The 19222-nt window shown below is 38.9% G+C and overlaps 1 protein-coding gene across 4 annotated transcripts in view; it reads right to left on the reverse strand.

The window, feature by feature from the left end:
• The window catches only part of DACH1 (dachshund family transcription factor 1), a 475056-nt gene that overhangs the window by 26965 nt on the left and 428869 nt on the right, over positions 1-19222 (reverse strand). For all 4 annotated transcript variants that reach the window (XM_073614251.1, XM_073614250.1, XM_073614249.1 and 1 more), the window contains 3 exons: positions 15725-15876; positions 5610-5757; positions 5031-5174 (listed from right to left, as the gene is read on the reverse strand). In XM_073614251.1, coding sequence (XP_073470352.1) covers positions 5031-5174; positions 5610-5757; positions 15725-15876 — 444 coding nt within the window. The remainder of the gene's footprint in view (positions 1-5030; positions 5175-5609; positions 5758-15724; positions 15877-19222) is intronic.

Genomic DNA, 19222 nt, shown 5'->3' on the forward strand with positions numbered 1-19222 from the left:
AGAAATAAAACAAGGCTTACACAAAACATCTAATATATATATGTATTATTTGCTTTCTTTAAAAAAGTTTTCTTTAAAGACTTTACACATCTCATGTTGGCCATACACTATCTCTTTTTTTCTCTTGTAGAGCAGCAAATTAAAAATCTCTTGCCAACTCTCATAAAGGATTTATTTAGTTCTTCTCAATAGTGTATTACTACACCAGTAACAGGAAACACTAAGACCCCTTTCACACCGAGCCACCCATAGCATCTGCGGTAAAACACTGCTATTTTTAGCAGTGTTTTACCGTTGGATTAGCGGCGCATTTCGGCACGCTAGCGGGGCGCTTTTACCCCCTGCTAGCGGCCGAGAAAGGGTTAACACCGCCCGCAATGCGTTGCAATAGCGGCGTTTTGCCGACGGTATCCCAGCGCTGCCCCATTGATTTCAATGGGGAGCAGCAGTGGCGGAGTGGTAAACACACCGATCCTTCACCGCTCCAAAGAAGCTGCTGGCAGGACTTTTCCTGACGTCCTGCCAGCGCACCGCTCCAGTGTGACAGCCCTCACTGGAAGGTGGCCAAGACCATACAGTGGTTCAATAGGACAGGTTCCACTCAGAACAGGCTTCGCCATGGTCAACCAAAAAAGTTGAGTGCACGTGCTCAACGTCATATCCAGAGGTTGTCTTTGAGAAATAAACGTATGAGTGCTGCCAGCATTGCTGCAGAGGTTGAAGGGGTGGGGGGTCAGCCTGTCAGTGCTCAGACCATACGCCACACACTTCATCAAATTGGTCTGCATGGCTGTTGTCCCAGAAGGAAGCCTCTTCTAAAAATGATGCATAGGAAAGCCCGCTGAAGACAAGCAGATTAAGAATATGGATTACTGGAACCATGTCAGATGGTATTAAGCATGTGTGGTGGAAACCAGGTGAGGAGTACAAAGACAAGTGTGTCTTGCCTACAGTCAAGCATGATGATGGGAGTGTCGTGGTCTGGGTCTGCATGAGTGCTGCCAGAACTGGGGAGCTACAGTTCATTGAGGGAACCATGAATGCCAACATGTACTGTGACATACTCAAGCAGAGTATTATCCCTCCCTTCAAAGACTGGGCCACAAGGCAGTATTTCAACATAATAATGACCCCAAACACACCTCCAAGATGACCACTGTCGTGCTAAAGAAGCTGAGGGTAAAGATGATGGTCTGGCTAAGCATGTCTCCAAACCTGAACCCTATGTGGGGCATCCTCTAATGGAAGGTGGAGGAGTACAAGATCTCTAACATTCACCAGCTCCGTGGTGTCATCATGGAGGAGTGGAAGACGACTCCAGCGGCAACCTGTGAAGCTCTGTTGAACTCGATGCCTAAGAGGGTTAAGGCAGTGCTAGTAGCCACACAAAATGACACTTTGACACTTTGGGCCCAATTTGGACATTTTCACTTAGAGGTGTACTCACTTTTGTTGCCAGCGGTTTAGACATTAATGGTTGTGTGCTGAGTTATTTTGAGGGGACAGAAAATGTACACTGTTATACAAGCTGTACACTCACTACTTTACATTGTAGCAAAGTGTCAATTCTTCGGTGTTGTCACATGAAAAGATATAATAAAATATTTACAAAAATGTGAGGGTTGTACTCACTTTTGTGAGATACTGTAAATGTAAAACCTTCATATAAAGAACCCTATGCTGAAGAACAGGAGATCCTGAGAAGAGGAAAGTTTGATATTTTGAAACTAGGAAGGATTGGCATAGAGGATAGACACTGAACGACTGGTGAGGTGAATGTACCCGGCAGCTTAACCCTTTGTCTACCAAGGTGAAGTATACAAAAGGTTAAACCAAGTTTACGGCTGCTGCAGCCGTGAGCTTGTTATTGATTTTTTGAGTCAGAAAACAGCTTTCAGATGAGCCTAATGATCCCTGGAGAAGTATATTACATCACTTCTGGGTCCACAGCTGTCATTCTTTGGCTACTGTAGTCAAGGATGCAGCTAATCAAGCCTGATCTGTGCTTGATTATCTGCAGTGGAGGGCAGAGGAGACATTGGAGGTCTAATAGACCCCTCATATCTCATAAAGAGAACTTGAGTCTGCCACATGCTATTACTTAGAAAGCTTGTAAGCCCCTTGTTATAGCAATAAAGTTAAAAAAAAAAAGAAATACGTTTTATAAAAAATAAACCACTAAGGTCAAAACAAGAGCAATAATTCTAGGGCCATAATTCATGGTTAACTCTAAACTGATAGCTTGTAAAGGCTTTTAAAGAGTTGCTTATGAACAATTTTGGGTACCACAGTTTTTTGCAATATTGCGGGTGTGTGCACTTTGAAGGCTTGACATGTTTGGTATCTATTTATTCGACGCAACCCTAGCTTTTATATTTTACAAAAAAATGGGTATAATATTGTTTGTTTGCAACAAAATTAATTTTATTGCATTTTCTCCTGAAAATATGCATTTGATAAATAACTGTGCACCCCCATTTTTTCCTCCAGGGTCTCTGCTTTCAAAAAAGTTATAATTGATTGGGGGTTTAAAGTAATTTCTAGTGAGATATGCAGATTTTTACATGTGTGCAAAAAAATAAAAAATTTCTCCAGTGGACAGGTGGTTAAATAATGCCATTCTGGCACCCCTTTGAAATCCATTGAACATGAACTTAGTTAAGTATCCTATTTAAATCCATGGATAAGGGGGGAGAAGGTGAATCCTGTTATTAAATTCAGGCCATTTTTAGGTCTAATTGGCAAACTACTGCCAAAAAAGGCAAGAAAAGCTGGGCACTGTCATGGGGGCTTTGATGGCAGCATTAAAAATACACAAATCCTTTAAATAGCATGCTTAGGAATGTCTTAAAGCTGCATATAGTGTCCAGAACAGTGCAATTTTCACAATATATGTACAAATATTGTAAAAATATGTTGGTAGTGCATATTAGCAGCAGTAGCAACCCAATCTAATTTTTTTCTGTTTAAAAAAAAAAAAAAAGCATTTCTCTGGCAGTTTAAGCAGCAACATATTTTTTTTTTAAATGGTAATAGGCTTGCTTTGACAACTGATGGGAAATCAGTCAAAGACATTGGACAGCATTAGGTATTAAAAGCAGCAAATTATACAGCCGTGCAAAATCAGCCAGCAGCAGCAAACTTTAAATGAAGGATAATTTGCTGAACTGCACCACAGAAAAGGAGTACAAGTAGGTGTTTTCCTACATAAATGAAGAAACCACAGATGACAGAGCAGTGTAAACTTGGCCAGCAGCAGGGCAGTTAAGGCCAAATTTACTAGAGACAAAGAGCACTGACTGGGGCTTTACTACAAGAATTAAGACACTGCAATGGATGCAGCAGTGTAAAACTGGCCAGCAGAAGGCCAATTTTAATCACTGTTGTATGCATAGCTTTTACTTTATCTATGGGGATAGGAGGTGCAGTGAATGTGAGTGATATAATGAGAGGTGGTTTAAGTGCACACTTGTCTTGAACTTTGTTTTTTTTTTTTTTTTCTTTTGAATGATGCTGCATCCTACTGCAAACAAAAGGCAGCTCCAAAAACAGACTTCAGTAACAAATAATCAACAAAAAGTAAAAAAACGATCTTCTCTCACAATCTATAAAAACCCCAAATACCCCCCTCTGAAACAAAAGACCCCTTTTCTTAAAGGGAAACCTTGTATATGACAGTAGCTAAAAATGACCACTGACGTTTTATCAAACACTACATAAAAAAGCCTCTAATAATAAGAACAAATATTATGTAAAATTGCTTCATTTCAAAATAAAACTAGCAATCAGAATTGAAGTACAATTTCCTAACTAACCCTAATCTCACCTTAAGCAGTTTTTCAGCTTTCCCTACATTTACAGTTCACTGACACTATAGCTGCTCTGTGACTCCTTTTATATTGACCCCCCCCCCCCCCTTTTAAGCCTTCTTGGCCTGTTGGCCATAGTTCCAGTGTCATGTAGTGGCCTTGTGGTTTTAAAAAAAAAATCTCAAAGGCAAATCTGGACATAAATGCCCTCCCTGGGACTGTGAATCTTGAACCAGCAGTACTCGCCTCAAACTTGAAATAGAACAGTAGTAGCTATAGAAAATTATGGCTGGCTGCAAATGAAAATGTAAAAGGTATTTTTTGACAATATTTAGTTACAACAGGATTTGTTTAGCATGATATTAATTCTTCTGTAATTAATAAAGGTGTTTTTTTCTCAGTATTAATCAATACTGCTTGAATGTTGAATGTACTTTTATAGTATTGCCTTTTATTTTTACTCGCAGCTACCCTTTCTCTCCTGTATATAGACATAAGCAGTTTTAAGTGATACTACTACAACAAGACCCACCCACGTACAGCTCTTTAAGAGCACGTATAAATATACAATGTTTGAAAGCCATAAGAGAACTTCTTCTTCAAAGTAACAGTGACATATGACAAAAAACAAAACTTAAATAGCTCACAGAACCAATAATGTGTATCCCTTCTTCCCCCAAAACAAATAAAAAAATCATCCATGACCCCAATATAAACCATACATTAATGTACCAACACAAAGATTAATATTGTAAAGGTAACAATAGCTCACCCTGTCCATGTTGGCAGTACTAACAGCATGTGTGTAACCCAAAATAAATTATATATAAATATATAAATGTGTAACCCAACCAATGATTAAACAATAAAAAAAATGCATAGGGCAACAAAAAAATAAATTTTGCACTAAAAAATAGAAGTTTTGGTAGGCAATATACTTCATTTTTTTGCAAAAGCTGCCTTGCTTTTTCAATTTTATTTTTTTTTGCAAATCATATGCATTTATATGTGTGACTAAATAAAAGCACCTATACATACAAATTGGAGTGCTAGTAACACCTGTTGATCATTTGAGTCAGACCAGTAACTTATGCTCTTTACTCCCATACTAACCTTTGATGAGTGCCTACTTAAGGGATTTTACTTAAATGTTTTATCATTGTCAAAAAAAAATTTTGTTTTTTTATTAGTTATGTTTTTTTTTTTTTCACAAAGACTTACCATTAAGGACCCTGAGCCCTTCTGATGAAGCTGCCTGCTTTAGTGCCTGTTCAGCCTGCTCTCTTCTTTTTGTCTCAAATTCTAATGCTTCCTGCAATTTCCTTTTTGCTTTCTTTTCTTTCTTAAGTCTCTTTTGGATTATTGCTGAAATGGGAAAAATCTGTTCAGTTATCTTGTGATTGCTTTGCCAACTATGTAACGTAGCAATAACAAACATCTCCTTATTCTGGGCACATGATACATAAGTACACAAACACAAAATATTTTACAAAACAATATTTAACATTTACTGTATTGCATAGAAGTGCACATATGAATATGGCAACACCAACAGAAGCTAGCTTGCACATTTGATATGTGCTGCTTTAGGAGGAGAGAGCATTTTGACCATCCTCTAATTAAGCAGAGAGGCAAAATGATGTGGCGTTGGTCATAAAAAGCGATCAAGGTTTTATTTTTTCACCAGGTTCATTATAAAATATTGGAGCATCATGGAACCTAAGTCTAAATAGGCAGAGATAGAAAAACAGACATACATGATCACATTTCTTATGTCCATAATGAATCATGATCAAATACCTCTGTTCTTTTGTTCAACTGCTAGTTGTTTTTCTAGGGTTTCCCTCAATTCTCGTTCCCTGAAAAGTTCCATCTTCAGTTCAGTCTTTTCCATTTGTACTTGCTTTTCTTGAGCCCGGGCATTATCAATGGCAACCTTTAACAAGCCCTGGAATACAAAGGACAACTATCAATAAACATGAAAACAAAGGACAACTATTAATAACCATAAAAAACTACATATAAACTATTCAATCACATTCTTTTAGGCCAGGTTCACACTGGTACGACAAACAACAAAATCAATGTTTCCCTATGGGAGCCGTCTTAACTGGTCCAACACAAGTTGGTCCGACTTTGAAAATGCTCCCTGCACTACTTTGGTCCGACTTTGATCCTACTTCAGCCCATTGAATATCACTGAAGTCGGATCAAAGTCGGATCACCGTCCTAACTGATCCGACTTTGGCATGCGTCTTGTGCTCTGAAAATCTTGAAGGGGAACTCCACGTCAATTTTTTTTAAACGCCATGGGTTCCCGCTCAAGGAGCATACCAAGCCCTTCGGTCTGGTATGGTTCTTAAGGGGAACCCCAATGCCGGAAAAATGGCATGGGGTCCCCCCAAAATCCATATACTTATCCAAGCACACAGCCTGGCCATTCAGGAAAGGGGGTGGGGACAAGCCAGTGCCCCCCCGAACCATACCAGGCCGCATGCCCTCAACATGGGGGAGTGGGTGCTTTTGGGACAGGCGGCCCTGCGCCAAAGCACCTTGTCCCCATGTTGATGAGGACAAGAGTCTCTTCCCGACAACCCTGGCTGTTGGTTGCCAGGGTCTGCGGGCAGGGAGCTTATCAGAATCTGGCACCCAGATTCTGTCCCCCACCCTATGTGAATGAGTATGGGGTACATTGTACCCCTACCCATTCACCTAAAAAAAGTGTCAAAAATAAAACAAATTACACATGTTTTTAAAGTAATTTATTTTGGCAGCTCCAGCATCTCTTCCAATCTCTTCTCCCCTCTCCGGCTCTTCTGCCTCCTCCATTGATGTCTTCTGCCTCTGCCGGTTCTTCTCCCCTCTCTGGGTCTTCTCCGCTCTCCGCTGATGTCTTCTAGTCCTCTCTGGTTCTTCTCCCTCTGCTGTCTTCTGCCTCTGCTGGGTCTTCCTTGCTATCTTCTCGCTCTTTTGCTGGGTCTCCTCCACTGTCTTCTGCCTCTGTTCTTCTTCCGATGTTGTCTCAACGATCTCTCACGCTGTAATGCTGGGTGCGCGGTGTGCCACTACTTATATTGGCATGGGGTGGGGTCACCCTAGTCCCACCCCTTATAACATCACCGCCCATCATACCCGGGGCGGTGATGTCATAAGGGGCAGGGGCCTCTGGATGACATCACCCGGTGACTCCGACCCATGCCAACAAAAGTAGGGGCACACTGCGCACCCAGCATTAGAGCGGGAGAGAGCGTCAAGTCAACATCGGAAGAAGAACAGAGGCAGAAGACAGCAGAGAAGACTCAGCAAAAGGGCGAGAAGATAGTGGAGAAGACCCAGAAGACAGCGGACAGAGAGAGAAGAACCGGAGAGGAATATAAGACATCAGTGAAGAGCAGAGAAGACCCGGAAAGGGGAGAAGAACCGGCAGAGGCAGAAGACATCAGCGGAGAGGGGAGAAGAGATCGGAAGAGATGCCGAAGCTGCCTTTAAAAAAATTACTTTAAAAACATATGTAATGTGTTTTATTTTTTAAACTTTTTTTAGGTGAATGGGCAGGGGTTCAATGTATCCCATACTCATTCACATAGGGTGGGGGGCCGGAATCTGGGGGCCCCCTTGTTAAAGGGGGCTTCCAGATTCTGATAAGCTCCCCACCCACAGACCTCGGCAACCTACGGCCAGGATTGTCGGGAAGAGGCCCTTGTGAACCCGGCCTTACACTGCAGCCTGTAAAGCACTGCACCTGCGATCAGCAGATCACAGGTGCAAAGCCAGGATCCTGCAGACTCTCAGTCAGCTGTCTGCCCACACCTCCAATTCAGACAGACAGTTATTGCACTGCAGGAAGAATCAATGAACTACGAGAGCGCTCACCAGTACCCTCGTAGTCTATTGAGAATCACAAGTCATCTGTCACAATGGCAGACAGTACTTGTAGCCTATTCAGTCACAGAAAACTGTGAATTCATAATGCAGCCATGTGAACGCAGTCCAGCAATGGACACACTGTTTTGTATTGTGACACTGGGTGTGGGGAGAGGATCCCCTCTGCTGGCTGGCATACGCAATAGGGGAATCTCAGCCGTTCCCATTGCTCTCTTTAGATCGGGGAAGGAGAGGTGGAGGGAGGTCATGTGACCACACAGAGGCACTGTGCAAGAAGGTATTTAGGATTATAATTTAAAAAAAAAACTGACATACTGTACTCAATATCTTCCTAAAAAAATGAGATAGCAGTGATTTATCAATGTGACTTAACCACTTTAACACTGAGACCTCTAACCAAACCCAGGAACATAGCCCTGTATACCTGAACTGACCATAACACATTAACTTGACTCATTAATTATTACTTGAAAATAACACTTAACTGAAAGGGAAAGTAACTCCTAAAGCCTAACCCTAACCCAAAAATGAATCCTTAAGGTTAATCCCTAAACATTATCGTAACATCCAGTTATATACGTTACACAACAGCAGTTCAGTACTTGCATTTTTCTGCAGTGATTAGTGTGTCCTGCAGCAGGACTATTGGCAAAACCTTTCCGAACCTGTGCCAAAGACTACTTGAGTTGATATTGTTTCATTGATAAACACTTTTCTCTTACTTTGTACACGATTTCATCTTCTTTAGTATTTATAAAAATATTTTTATATATTAAATATAATTGTTTGTTTTTTTACTCTTAGAACTGCTACAGCCAGAAGCTACAAATCAAAGCTTTGTCCTTTTTTACTTTATATAGAAGTTCTTGTTTTGGTATGGGAAGTAGGAGGCATTTAAATCAAGAAGGCATTCATTTCAGGAGAGAATATTATCTGAACTATTTTCTTTACTAATTGATATGACTGCTGTCAGCACAGTATAAATTGTATGTAGCATCAGCTACATACATAATGGCCATGTTTTTGCCGTGGCCCAGGGCCTTCCCATCTGCTGCCACAACAAAACTGAGCAGGGATGAGCGCCATTCACTAAAAGCCTTGTGTTTTAATCAATGAATAGAAGGTTTCTTCTGATTGGCAGAGGTAGAGATCGGACATCATTTGTCTGCCTCTTCACCTCAGCCAATCAAGGGAAGCCTTGTATTCATTGATAAAACTACAAGGCTTACTGTGAATGTCTGAGGGGAAGAGGTGAAGTTCTAGACCTTAGCCAAGTCCCCATCCCACTGTGGAAACGAAGCACTGTATACTGTATGTAGCTGTTGCTACATACAGTTCATACAGTACTGACAGCATCTGCATTAATTAGTAAAATAAATATTTCGAGCTTGGCTGAAAACAACTATTTAAAGTGAAAGTAAACCTGGAGTTAGGCTTTAAAAATCCTGTTTAAAAATTTCATTGTTACATGGTAGTTAAAAAATTATATATTTTCAGTGTGGAGCAAGTTTGTTACCAGTTCTGTTAATATTGCAAATTGCAAAAAAGGCCTAGTAAACATTAAATAAAGTTACTTTGTGTAGCCTAATCACGGAATTCATTACAAATCTGTTGAAAACTAGTGTAATAAAGAGAAAAAAATTATATTTTTAACTTTTTTTAACAATGCTTATAGCCTAATATTCTATACTAGCAGTAATTTAGGCCGACGGGTTGTGATATTCTTTTATGAGATTATTTTCTTAGAAATATACTGTTTTTAAATCTGTGAAATCTATGAAAACTCTTACAGGTAATGAATTTATACTGCCCCTTAATTCTTTAAATTGTGTGAAAATCTGGCTAATGCACATCTAATGTAAAACCACATTTTACTTTGTGTAGGTGAAATGCCAAGGAAACATGCTTCAGTCTCAGCGTGGACCATCTTCAGAGATGATTTGATCAATTACAGTGTAGGTCAACCTAATAAGGTCAGCTTCACCATCTCTTATTTGGTCATCCAAAAATGTACAGTAATTATTCAGATGACTTCCAAAATAATTCCATGCTGAGAAGAACACATTTTAGGTAATTGCTTAATCACTTGCTAATTTAGTTATTTACATACTGGTTATATATTTTTAAATGATTATGGTAAAACTAACTTCAGGTTGTTCAGCTGTCATATAATTTAAGGAGAATGTAATTTGTATCACAGAATCAGAACAAACTTCTTCCTAGTACCAATGCTTTAGTATCAAGGGCCAAGTGGTAGATGTATCTGGATTACAGTAAATAATCTTTCATTAATAAGGACATTATTTATTGGGGCTAAGCATCCACAGACACTCAAGCAGGTTCTTGGATTTCTTTTATCACAGTCCTTTTTGGCATTGCCTGAGATGACAGATTGCCAGTACAGACCTGCTTAACAATGTAGATGTGTACAAAAGAATTCTCTTTCAGAACATATTATATAATCTAAGTCAGTTTATTTGAGTGAGTGTAACTTTCAAAAGCATAATTATATTTATAAGGATTTCTCTGTCATGATTGCATTTAAATACTAGCTATGCAAACTTGTTCGTAGCGGAGAAAAGAAAGAATTATTTTTTTGTCCTTTTTTTGGACTGTTTGTCTATACAAGGTATGCTATGACCATGAATATGATACTGAATGTACTTCATTAAAGTGGTAGTGTATCCCTATATTATTTTATACATGCAGGTAAGCTTACAATCAGGCTTACCTGTGGGTACAATGAATCTCTCCTAAACGTTCCCTGTTTGGAAGATATTCACAATGGCAATAGCTGATGACATCAGGAGTGACCCTTTTTTTTTTTTTTTCCTTGGTGGTTTACTACCTCTATAATTCATATACAGTAGAGAAACATATTTCAGGGATTTACAACATCTGAGATCTGGATATACAATATGCAGCATCAATTTAAGCTTGCCAAACTGCTTGGATGAAGGAGAATCCAACCCTCTGAAATGTTCCATCCAGTTCATGATGCATATTGAAAATTGGAACTTTAATCCTTATAAAAAGCAGGTCTTTCTTTTATAGTACCTTAGAGATATGGCTAATAAGCTTTTTTTAGGTGTTGTGTATCAGGCTGCCCTATTGCTTAGCCAATTCAATACAGGACACTTTTACCCCCTTCCTGCCCAGGCCTATTTCCAGCTTTCAGCACTGTCGCACTTTGAATGACAGTTGTGCGGTCATGCGACACTGTACCCATATGAAATGTTTATCTTTTTTCCCCACAAATAGAGATTTCTTTGGTAGTATTTGATTACCACTGGCTTTTTTTTATTTTTTGCATACAAATTAAAGAATGTTTTTCTTTGTTTCTGTTTTTGTAAATAAGTTTTCTCCTTCACTGACGGGCACTGATGAGGCAGCACTGATGGGCACTGATGAGGCAGCACAGATGAGGTGGTACTGATGGGCACTGATGAGGAGGCACAAATATATAGCACTCATGGGCACTGACAGGCCGCACTGATGGGCACTGATGAGGCAGCACAGATGTGGTGGCACTGATGGGCACTGATGAGAAGGCTCAAATATATAGCACTGATGGGTACTGATTGGCAGCACTGATATGCAGCACTGATGGGCACTGATAGATGGCACTGATATGCAGGACTGATGGGCACTGATAGACTGCACTGATGAACACTGATGGGTGACAATGATGGGCGGCAATAATGGGCACTGATGGGTGGCACTGATGGGCAATGATGGGCACTGATGGGCAGCACTGATAGATGGCACTGATAGGCAGCACTGATTAGGAGGCACTGATAGTCATTACTGATGGGCACTGACTGGCATTACTGATGGGCACTGATTGGTATCCCTGATGGGCACTGATTGGCATCCCCGTGTGGTTACACATGGGCACTGATTGGCATTACTGGTAAGCACTGGTGGTCATCATTGGTGGGGCACTGATGGGTATCAGTGTTGGGCATCACTGATGGGTCTACACTGATAATCAATGCGATAATTATTAGCGCAGACCCCGCGTCAGGAGAGCCACTGATTGTCTCTTCTCTACCTGTGTCTTGTCAGCGCAAATGGGGGAAAGGTGATAAACGGCACTTTCTGGTTACTATGTGATCAGCTATGATTGGACACAGCTGATCACGTGGTAAAGAGCCTATGTCATAAGCTCTTTACCTAGATCGGAGATGGGGTGTGTCGGAACGTCACAACGCACCACCGATCGACATGCTGCGTGCCCCCAGGCGTATGCACAAGCAGCTTATCCTGCTGGACATCATATGACGCCCAGTCAGGATAACTGATTCCCGCTGCGGCCGTCATTCTTCTAGCGGCCAGGCGTAATGTGGTTAAAATTACCTTGTTGCTAGTAATTACATTTTTTTTTAGTATAGTAATTTAGTTTTTTGAGAACTATTTGAGCCTATTAATTGGCAAGCCACATATTTTCAAATTACTCCACTGTGAATCCCTACGGGAAGTTACACATCACAGAATCATGTGAAAAGAGGGTGCAAAGATGAATATCAAAGAGACTGCCTATTTTCCTGATCACACAAAGTGGATTACAACAGAGGACATCATTATCAGTTTACTGATTCATTTTACCTGTTGCCTGCTATTGCCTTCTAAAAGCATGCTACTGCAAGATGTAAGATTTATTATACCCTACCACACTATGAGGTTGATTTACTAAAACTAGAGAGTGCAAAGTCTATTGGAGCTCTGAAGAGAAACCAAGCAGATTCCACATTTTTTGTCAAAGCTTAATTGAACAAGCTGAAGATAGGTGCTGATTGGCTGCCATGCACAGCTGCACCAGGTTTTGCACTCTCCAGTTTTAGTAAATCAACCCCTATGTGTTATTTTTACGTACAGCACTAGAACCAACAAATTTGAATGCCCCATGTGACAAATCACTAGCAGTATTAAAGTGGTTCAAAAGACTGAAGGTGTTTTACCTTAATGCATTCTCTGTATTAAGGTAAAAAACCTTTAGCTCTCGTTTATACATACCTGAGCCCGATCTCGATCAACAATGTGCTCGAGAGTAGCGGCTTTCTCATCTCACTCCCTTTTCATAGATTTAGACACAGCAGCAGGAGCTACAGCACGGGACCAGAGAAGAGGATGATCAGGGCTGCTCTGTACAAAACCATTGCACAGAGCAGATAAGTATAACATTTTTGTTATTTTTTTAAAAAAAAGAACTTTTGCAATCACTTTAAAGTGTATGCATGACCAACCTATTTTTTTAGCTGTAGGTAGAGTAGGGAACCTCTGTCAATTTTTTGTTGCTGCCTGCCTCCTTGATAGATAATTTCACCTTCTCTAAATGATCTGGCGAGAAAGAAATTTTAGAGTTGTCACAGAGACTAGAGATGAAAGTAAATCTTTCAATAGGGAATTCTTGTAGGGGCAGCTGCAGGGAGCTAAACTACTATTGTTGTAGGATACCCTCCCATAACTAAGTCTACTGAGATTCCTTTTCCAAAAAGCAGTGTGTGGCCAGGCATGTGGAGTACAACATAGTATGGTGGGGTATAGCTTGAGTTCTGTAGTCCAGCAAACTGATTGGAAACACCATTGCCTTTGCCACAAAAGCACTTTGTGCTCAAACAGGGAGTTTGGAGCTCACTGAATTTATAGCAAATGAACGGGTATTATTTTGTTCTGTGTTTTTAAAGGGATTAAACATGGGAAATTATGCATGTATTTTTCCCTTGATATACACTTTAAGGATAACTACTATTAGTTATGACTTTCAACAGAGTCACCCTTAGACATCACCATTGTTAATCTGAAGAAAGGGTAGTTTTAGATGCACTGGCAGGTTAAGAAGGACTTGACTAACAAATTCAAGTCTAACTCCAGCTAACAAGCTAACAGGTATCGATCAGTTACAGCAACATTTTTTTTTATCTTTTGGGAGAAAGGTTTTACATAAATGAATAAAAACTGACAATTGTAATTATGCCTGTCAGTATTAAATGGTTTGTCACAACTCTCTAACTGACACGTTTGCTGGACAGCTTGATCAGTTAAATGAAGTTGAAAAAGAAAAAAACTACTGGAAGGATCAATTGGTATGATTAAAGGAAAAAAAAACTAATGTAGCCATCACAACTAATTGGTAAGCAACAATATATTAATATTTTTGTTTTTGGAGTTAATATCTCTTTAATAATATACAATGAGAATGTGATGATAGGTTGATAACCTACAACAAAATAAAGCAAAACAAATACAACTAAATTCAGATATCATCCTTTATGGTACAATAGGACTGCAAATCTTTACCTTCTACTTGCATTATTCATCAACGCTCTTTGTTTTACTGTACTTCATCAGCAACAAACAATTAGCAACAAATGAAAGAGATCATTACATCAAGTGCCCCTTTAGATCACCCCAATTAAAAATTTAGTTTAGCTTTATTTTAATTCCGAGATACTAAATTCTAATTTTCTGCTCTGATTGATCTTGTTGACTTGCCTTTGAAAGATGTACTCTCTACGCAATGTCTAGAGATTATTTAGCAAGATGCCAATGCTGGCACCACTTAATGTGTTGATTGGTTGTATTATTAGAAGCTGAATAAACTACATAAATGAATAGCATGTAATAAATGTATAATGAACAAAATATATCTTTGTGATGATGTGCTTATTTTCTGGCACTTTATATGAAGGTGCAGAAAATTGATTTTTTTTAAATATTTCAGCAACTGGAACATACTGTTACAATATCTATTATTGTGCTTTACTTTGTTCTTAATAATTATTGGTATTAAAACAGTGTCAAATTTGTATTTTGTGGTGACTAGCTGGATTAAAGTCTGGGGAAGTTTGGTATTCTTTTCCTTTTTGGGGAATAAGGCCGAGCCACAAATCATTATGAGGGGTGTTGGATTATGTATGCATATCCAACATTTGATATCTAAACCCAACTTTAATTACCAGCTAGCTACTTTTCCCACAATGATCAAATAACAGATACCTTTAATTATTCTGACACTTAAACCACACCTATGGTTTGATTCTGCATAGCAGTATTTACATTTGAAATGGTACAGCTTTATAAAAAAGAATCACTTTACATTGTCATATGATTTGTATACAAATCTTGTTAGATAGGGCAAATCCATCCCCTTAGTTCAAGATTTAAACTAGAGTGAAGAATTACATAGGCTTGTATTTCACATAACAATTTTCATTTACAAAATATCTACACCATATTTGAAAAAATACCCTTTGATTCACTTTACAAGTTTACTGGGCATACTGCTCCATAATATGCAGGGAAATGCTGTTTTAATTGTGAAATTCAAGTTTTTGGGCGTCACCTGCATGTCAAATACAGTAGCATGGACAGCACCTATCAATGCATATTTCAATAGATAGCATTATCAAAGAACTGTTTTTTCCTGTTTGCAGATTGCTTGCATCCGTTCGGTTTTTTTTTTTTTTTTTCTTACTTATATAACCACCTAAGATTTCCTGTACTTTTGTTGCAATATGCCAAAAAGCTTTTTGTTCATCACTGGCTCACTGCTAAGCCCAAGCTAGTGTGGGGGAAGCCATGACGCTTTACTGTGTACCTGCCACAATCAATATGTTAAACATATTTTGCTAACATCATTAGGTTTTTCCTAAATAGAAACCCATATTAGAAAAATGTGCATAGGTTTTTTTATGGCACAATTTGATAAATATGGGGGATTCAGTGAATTGCCAGCAGAGCAGATTTTAAAATTACAACTTTTTTCCTTTTTTGTTTCATGATTTGGAAAAAAAAGTATAAACTATATGACATATCAGCTGTGCAACAGTTCATATTCTTCATTTCATTCTACCAAACTGTACTTGAAAAGCAAAAAGTAAAAATGTACTGTCAAAGAAATGCCCATGCCTTTTTATTATTAAATACCAAGACAGGTATTATTTCCTGATGATAATTTATTCTTTATACCTGCAATATTACGTATGTTTAATGTTTCATCACTGTAAACCATATTATTGTTGGCCTACCTGAATATTAGTCAGAAGTGTTTCTATAGAAGACAACCCATCAGGAAAGAGAAAAGGTGAAGGAAAACCAGGAGGTAGAGGTTGCCCATGCCCAGACAGAGAGAGTTTGTCAAAGCTGTCTCTTGCAGTTGGTGTTGAGAGCGGGGTCTCATCTGTATGTGATTGAAACAAAAATATAGAACAAGTTACGCTTGTCTGTTTTTATTAGACCTCAGTAATGGTTTCCCTAGTGGTTTCCAGAACATTTATTGCAAATTGGTTCTTGCTATCAAGAGAAAATGCTTTCTGCTGAATTTTCTTTAATGAAAAAGCTGTGGAGATACAACAAGATAACATTAATGAGTAACTTTATAAGCCTTTTAAATGCGGTCTCTAATGAGACTGAGTTTACAATGCAAGAGAATCTTTCTAAAACAAATATTATCTCACATATACTTGTGATAATATATTCAAACTGACTTTATGACTACCTCCCAATTATCTCATTTTAGTTTGTGTTGTACTGTGCCTAGCTTGACAAATAGAGAATGATGTTTTGCCAAATAAAAAAAAATGCTGCTGTCCAATGATGATATATAAAACGTAAATACATTTATGCAATTTATAACGTTTGTAGATTTTTGTGAAATATGATGTATTTTAACATGAATTGCGTGTGGTTTTAGTTAATTATATATAAATGTCCCAGTCCATGAATTGTTGATCTTTTCTATGAACACCAAAGAAAAGGCAAACTGGTTGTCTATAGCAACAAATGAAACAGTGATCAGCTGTAAGAAAAAAGGCCAGATTGAGATGAATTATTAGGGGTTTTTATATACAGTTCACTATACAGTATATATGTTATACCAAAAGAGGCTTCGATCCAACATGAGCAATAAGTATATTCAAATGTATATAAATATAAACTACAGCTAAAAGCTATAAAATTAAAGTGGAACTTTAGTCAGAAGTTTAAGTCCTACTAGATAACTTCAGGCTGGCCCCTTTTGCAGTTATAGCTATGTAAAACATTAAAAATTAACTGCCCCTACTGTTTAAGATCCAGTAACACATTGTCTCATCCTGCTCTGCACATGCTCATTTTTGGCATTGTGCTGAAAATTAGAGCCACTAGAGGCCGATCTGCTGACAGCCTAAAGATTTACTGCTGCTCAGGGGCTTTGGGCTTCAGCAAATTCTCTGGCAAGAAGAAACAGGAGCAATGCTGGAGACAATTTACAGCACACAATAATTATTAATGTGAAATGTAAGTTTCCTGCTAAAGAATATTTTTTTAATCAAGTTGTTATGGGTAAAGTTCTGCTTTTAATATCAATATTATCATTGGTAGTATGAATGCCATTTATAGGTAACATGTAGCCAGGCTTCACACACAAGTGAGTTCACTGTATATAAGGTTACATAAAAAAAACAAAAAAAACATTTATAGATGCTGCCACTGCAACCCCTGTTTATCTAAATTGCTTCCCTAGGGATAATCCCAACTCAGGGAACTGATCTAAAGTTACAGAATGTGGATTAGAAGTCAAACAGCTGTGGTTATTTGATGGCTAGTAAAGGGAAAAAGTATTGTGAAAAAGAGGTTTGAATGAAATTCTCTCAGATCCCCAAAAAGTAGTAGTCATTTTCACATAAACTATTATACCAGTACTACTGCATGCTATATGCTGCATGTTATATAAAAATATAGGGAAGTAGCCAGGACTTGCAGGACCCCCCCTCCACTTTCTTGCTTCGTGGTTAAATAAAATAAATTATAACAGACACATGAAAGACCTCACAGCCTCCCTTAAATATTGGGAAGAAAAACTAGGCATACCTGGTTTTCCTGTTTGGAATATACTTTTTCTCCAGAATAAGGGTCTATTCTTGAGCAGTGAGACTAATTGGAAGATTCCTTTCCTGGTACGTTGGGTCCTTACCCCCCCTTCCTTTTTTCTCCCTTAGCCCTATTCCCTCCCCATCCTTTAAAGGAGAAGTATAGTCAAAGCTCGTTTGGCTGTACTTCTCCTATGGATCACAGGACTGCAGTGTGAACCATTTTCAGCAGAGAGCAGGCTGAAGTCCACTGTCTGCTGACATCACAGAATTCAGTCCAGGCACCACGTCATCATGACAATGGAGATCAGGATCCGCCAGGTGCCTGGACTGACACCCGGCTCAGCTTCTCAGCGAGCTGCTGAGAGCCTGAGCTGGCCAGTCCCCACCCCTCCACAGCTCAGCGCTCCAGTGAGCGAATAGGAGGCAGAGTGGAGAGCTGCTGATTGACACCCAGCAGCTCTCTGCTCAGGGAGCTGTTAGAACTGAGTGATCAGCAGTGTTCGATCATTCGTTTCTCAGTGTAGAGGTGCCGGGGGACAGATGCAGCATCAGACCGATGCTGCATCCACCGTGGTAAGTACTGTATAAATCTGGAAAAAATAAATAAACCCATACTTCTCTTTTAATCCTTTATCCCATCTCTTCCTTGACTTCCTTCTGGGTTTGTCTATTTGATTTCTGGCTATTTGGTTGGCAGAGTTTACCATCATTTTGGTTCTCTGTTACAAAATGATGTATTAGAATGTCAAAAATATCCATATTCTGTCATACAAGCTTCAAAGAGTGTGCAATACTCACTGACAGTCTACTTTTGATTTTGCTTCCCTAGCACATGCTATATATTGACTCTCAAAGTTTTTCTGTTTCTCTACTAGACCGCATGATAGGCTCTCTTGACCTGTATTTTACGATATATAGATGTGTTATGACTACACAATATTTTAGGCAAAAAGTTTTGGATCTTCATTCCTGGCATTGCTATGTTTGCCTGTTCTTTCAATATCCTCTGACCAGAGACTCTAGCACATAAAATACTGACACCTCTAGCAAATTAGGCAGCTACTTTTGTTATAATTTGAGAACAAAGTGATTGTTTGGGACTTTATATGAGGTAAAGACCATTAAGGTCATATAACTCCATCCCTGTCTAATGGAAAAAACATGGAGGGGAAGGGCAATGGGAACAGGTGGAACTATATATGAAGCATGCAGTCAACCAACAACCAACTATCAATGGTATAATTGCTGAATCTTAAATTAAGATCCTATCCAGGGGTTACAGTACCACTATCACTCATTGATCTTATTATGCTGACTATGGTCCTAATGTATCTATATAAGCAATTATACCATTGATAGTTAGTTGTTCCCGAGACTGCATGCTTCATATAAAGTCCCACCTGTTCCCATTGCCCTTCCCCTCCAGCTACTTTTGTTACATTAAACCATGTTAGCCCAACCAACAACTGATCAAAAGCAATGACTTGAGTGTAAGAATAAGTAATCTTATATAGTCAATAATTAACCACAATTTCAAAATGCACACACATATGCTGTACATTTAGGATTTCACTGACATCTAGTAGTGTGTTCCATCTGTCCAAGTCCAGCTGAATAATACAATTTTTTGTTTATGACAGAATGCATTTGACTACCTGTATATGGGTGCATTTA

Source organism: Aquarana catesbeiana, linkage group LG02, assembly GCF_042186555.1.
Source record: "Aquarana catesbeiana isolate 2022-GZ linkage group LG02, ASM4218655v1, whole genome shotgun sequence".
NCBI classification, from domain to species: Eukaryota; Metazoa; Chordata; class Amphibia; order Anura; family Ranidae; genus Aquarana; species Aquarana catesbeiana.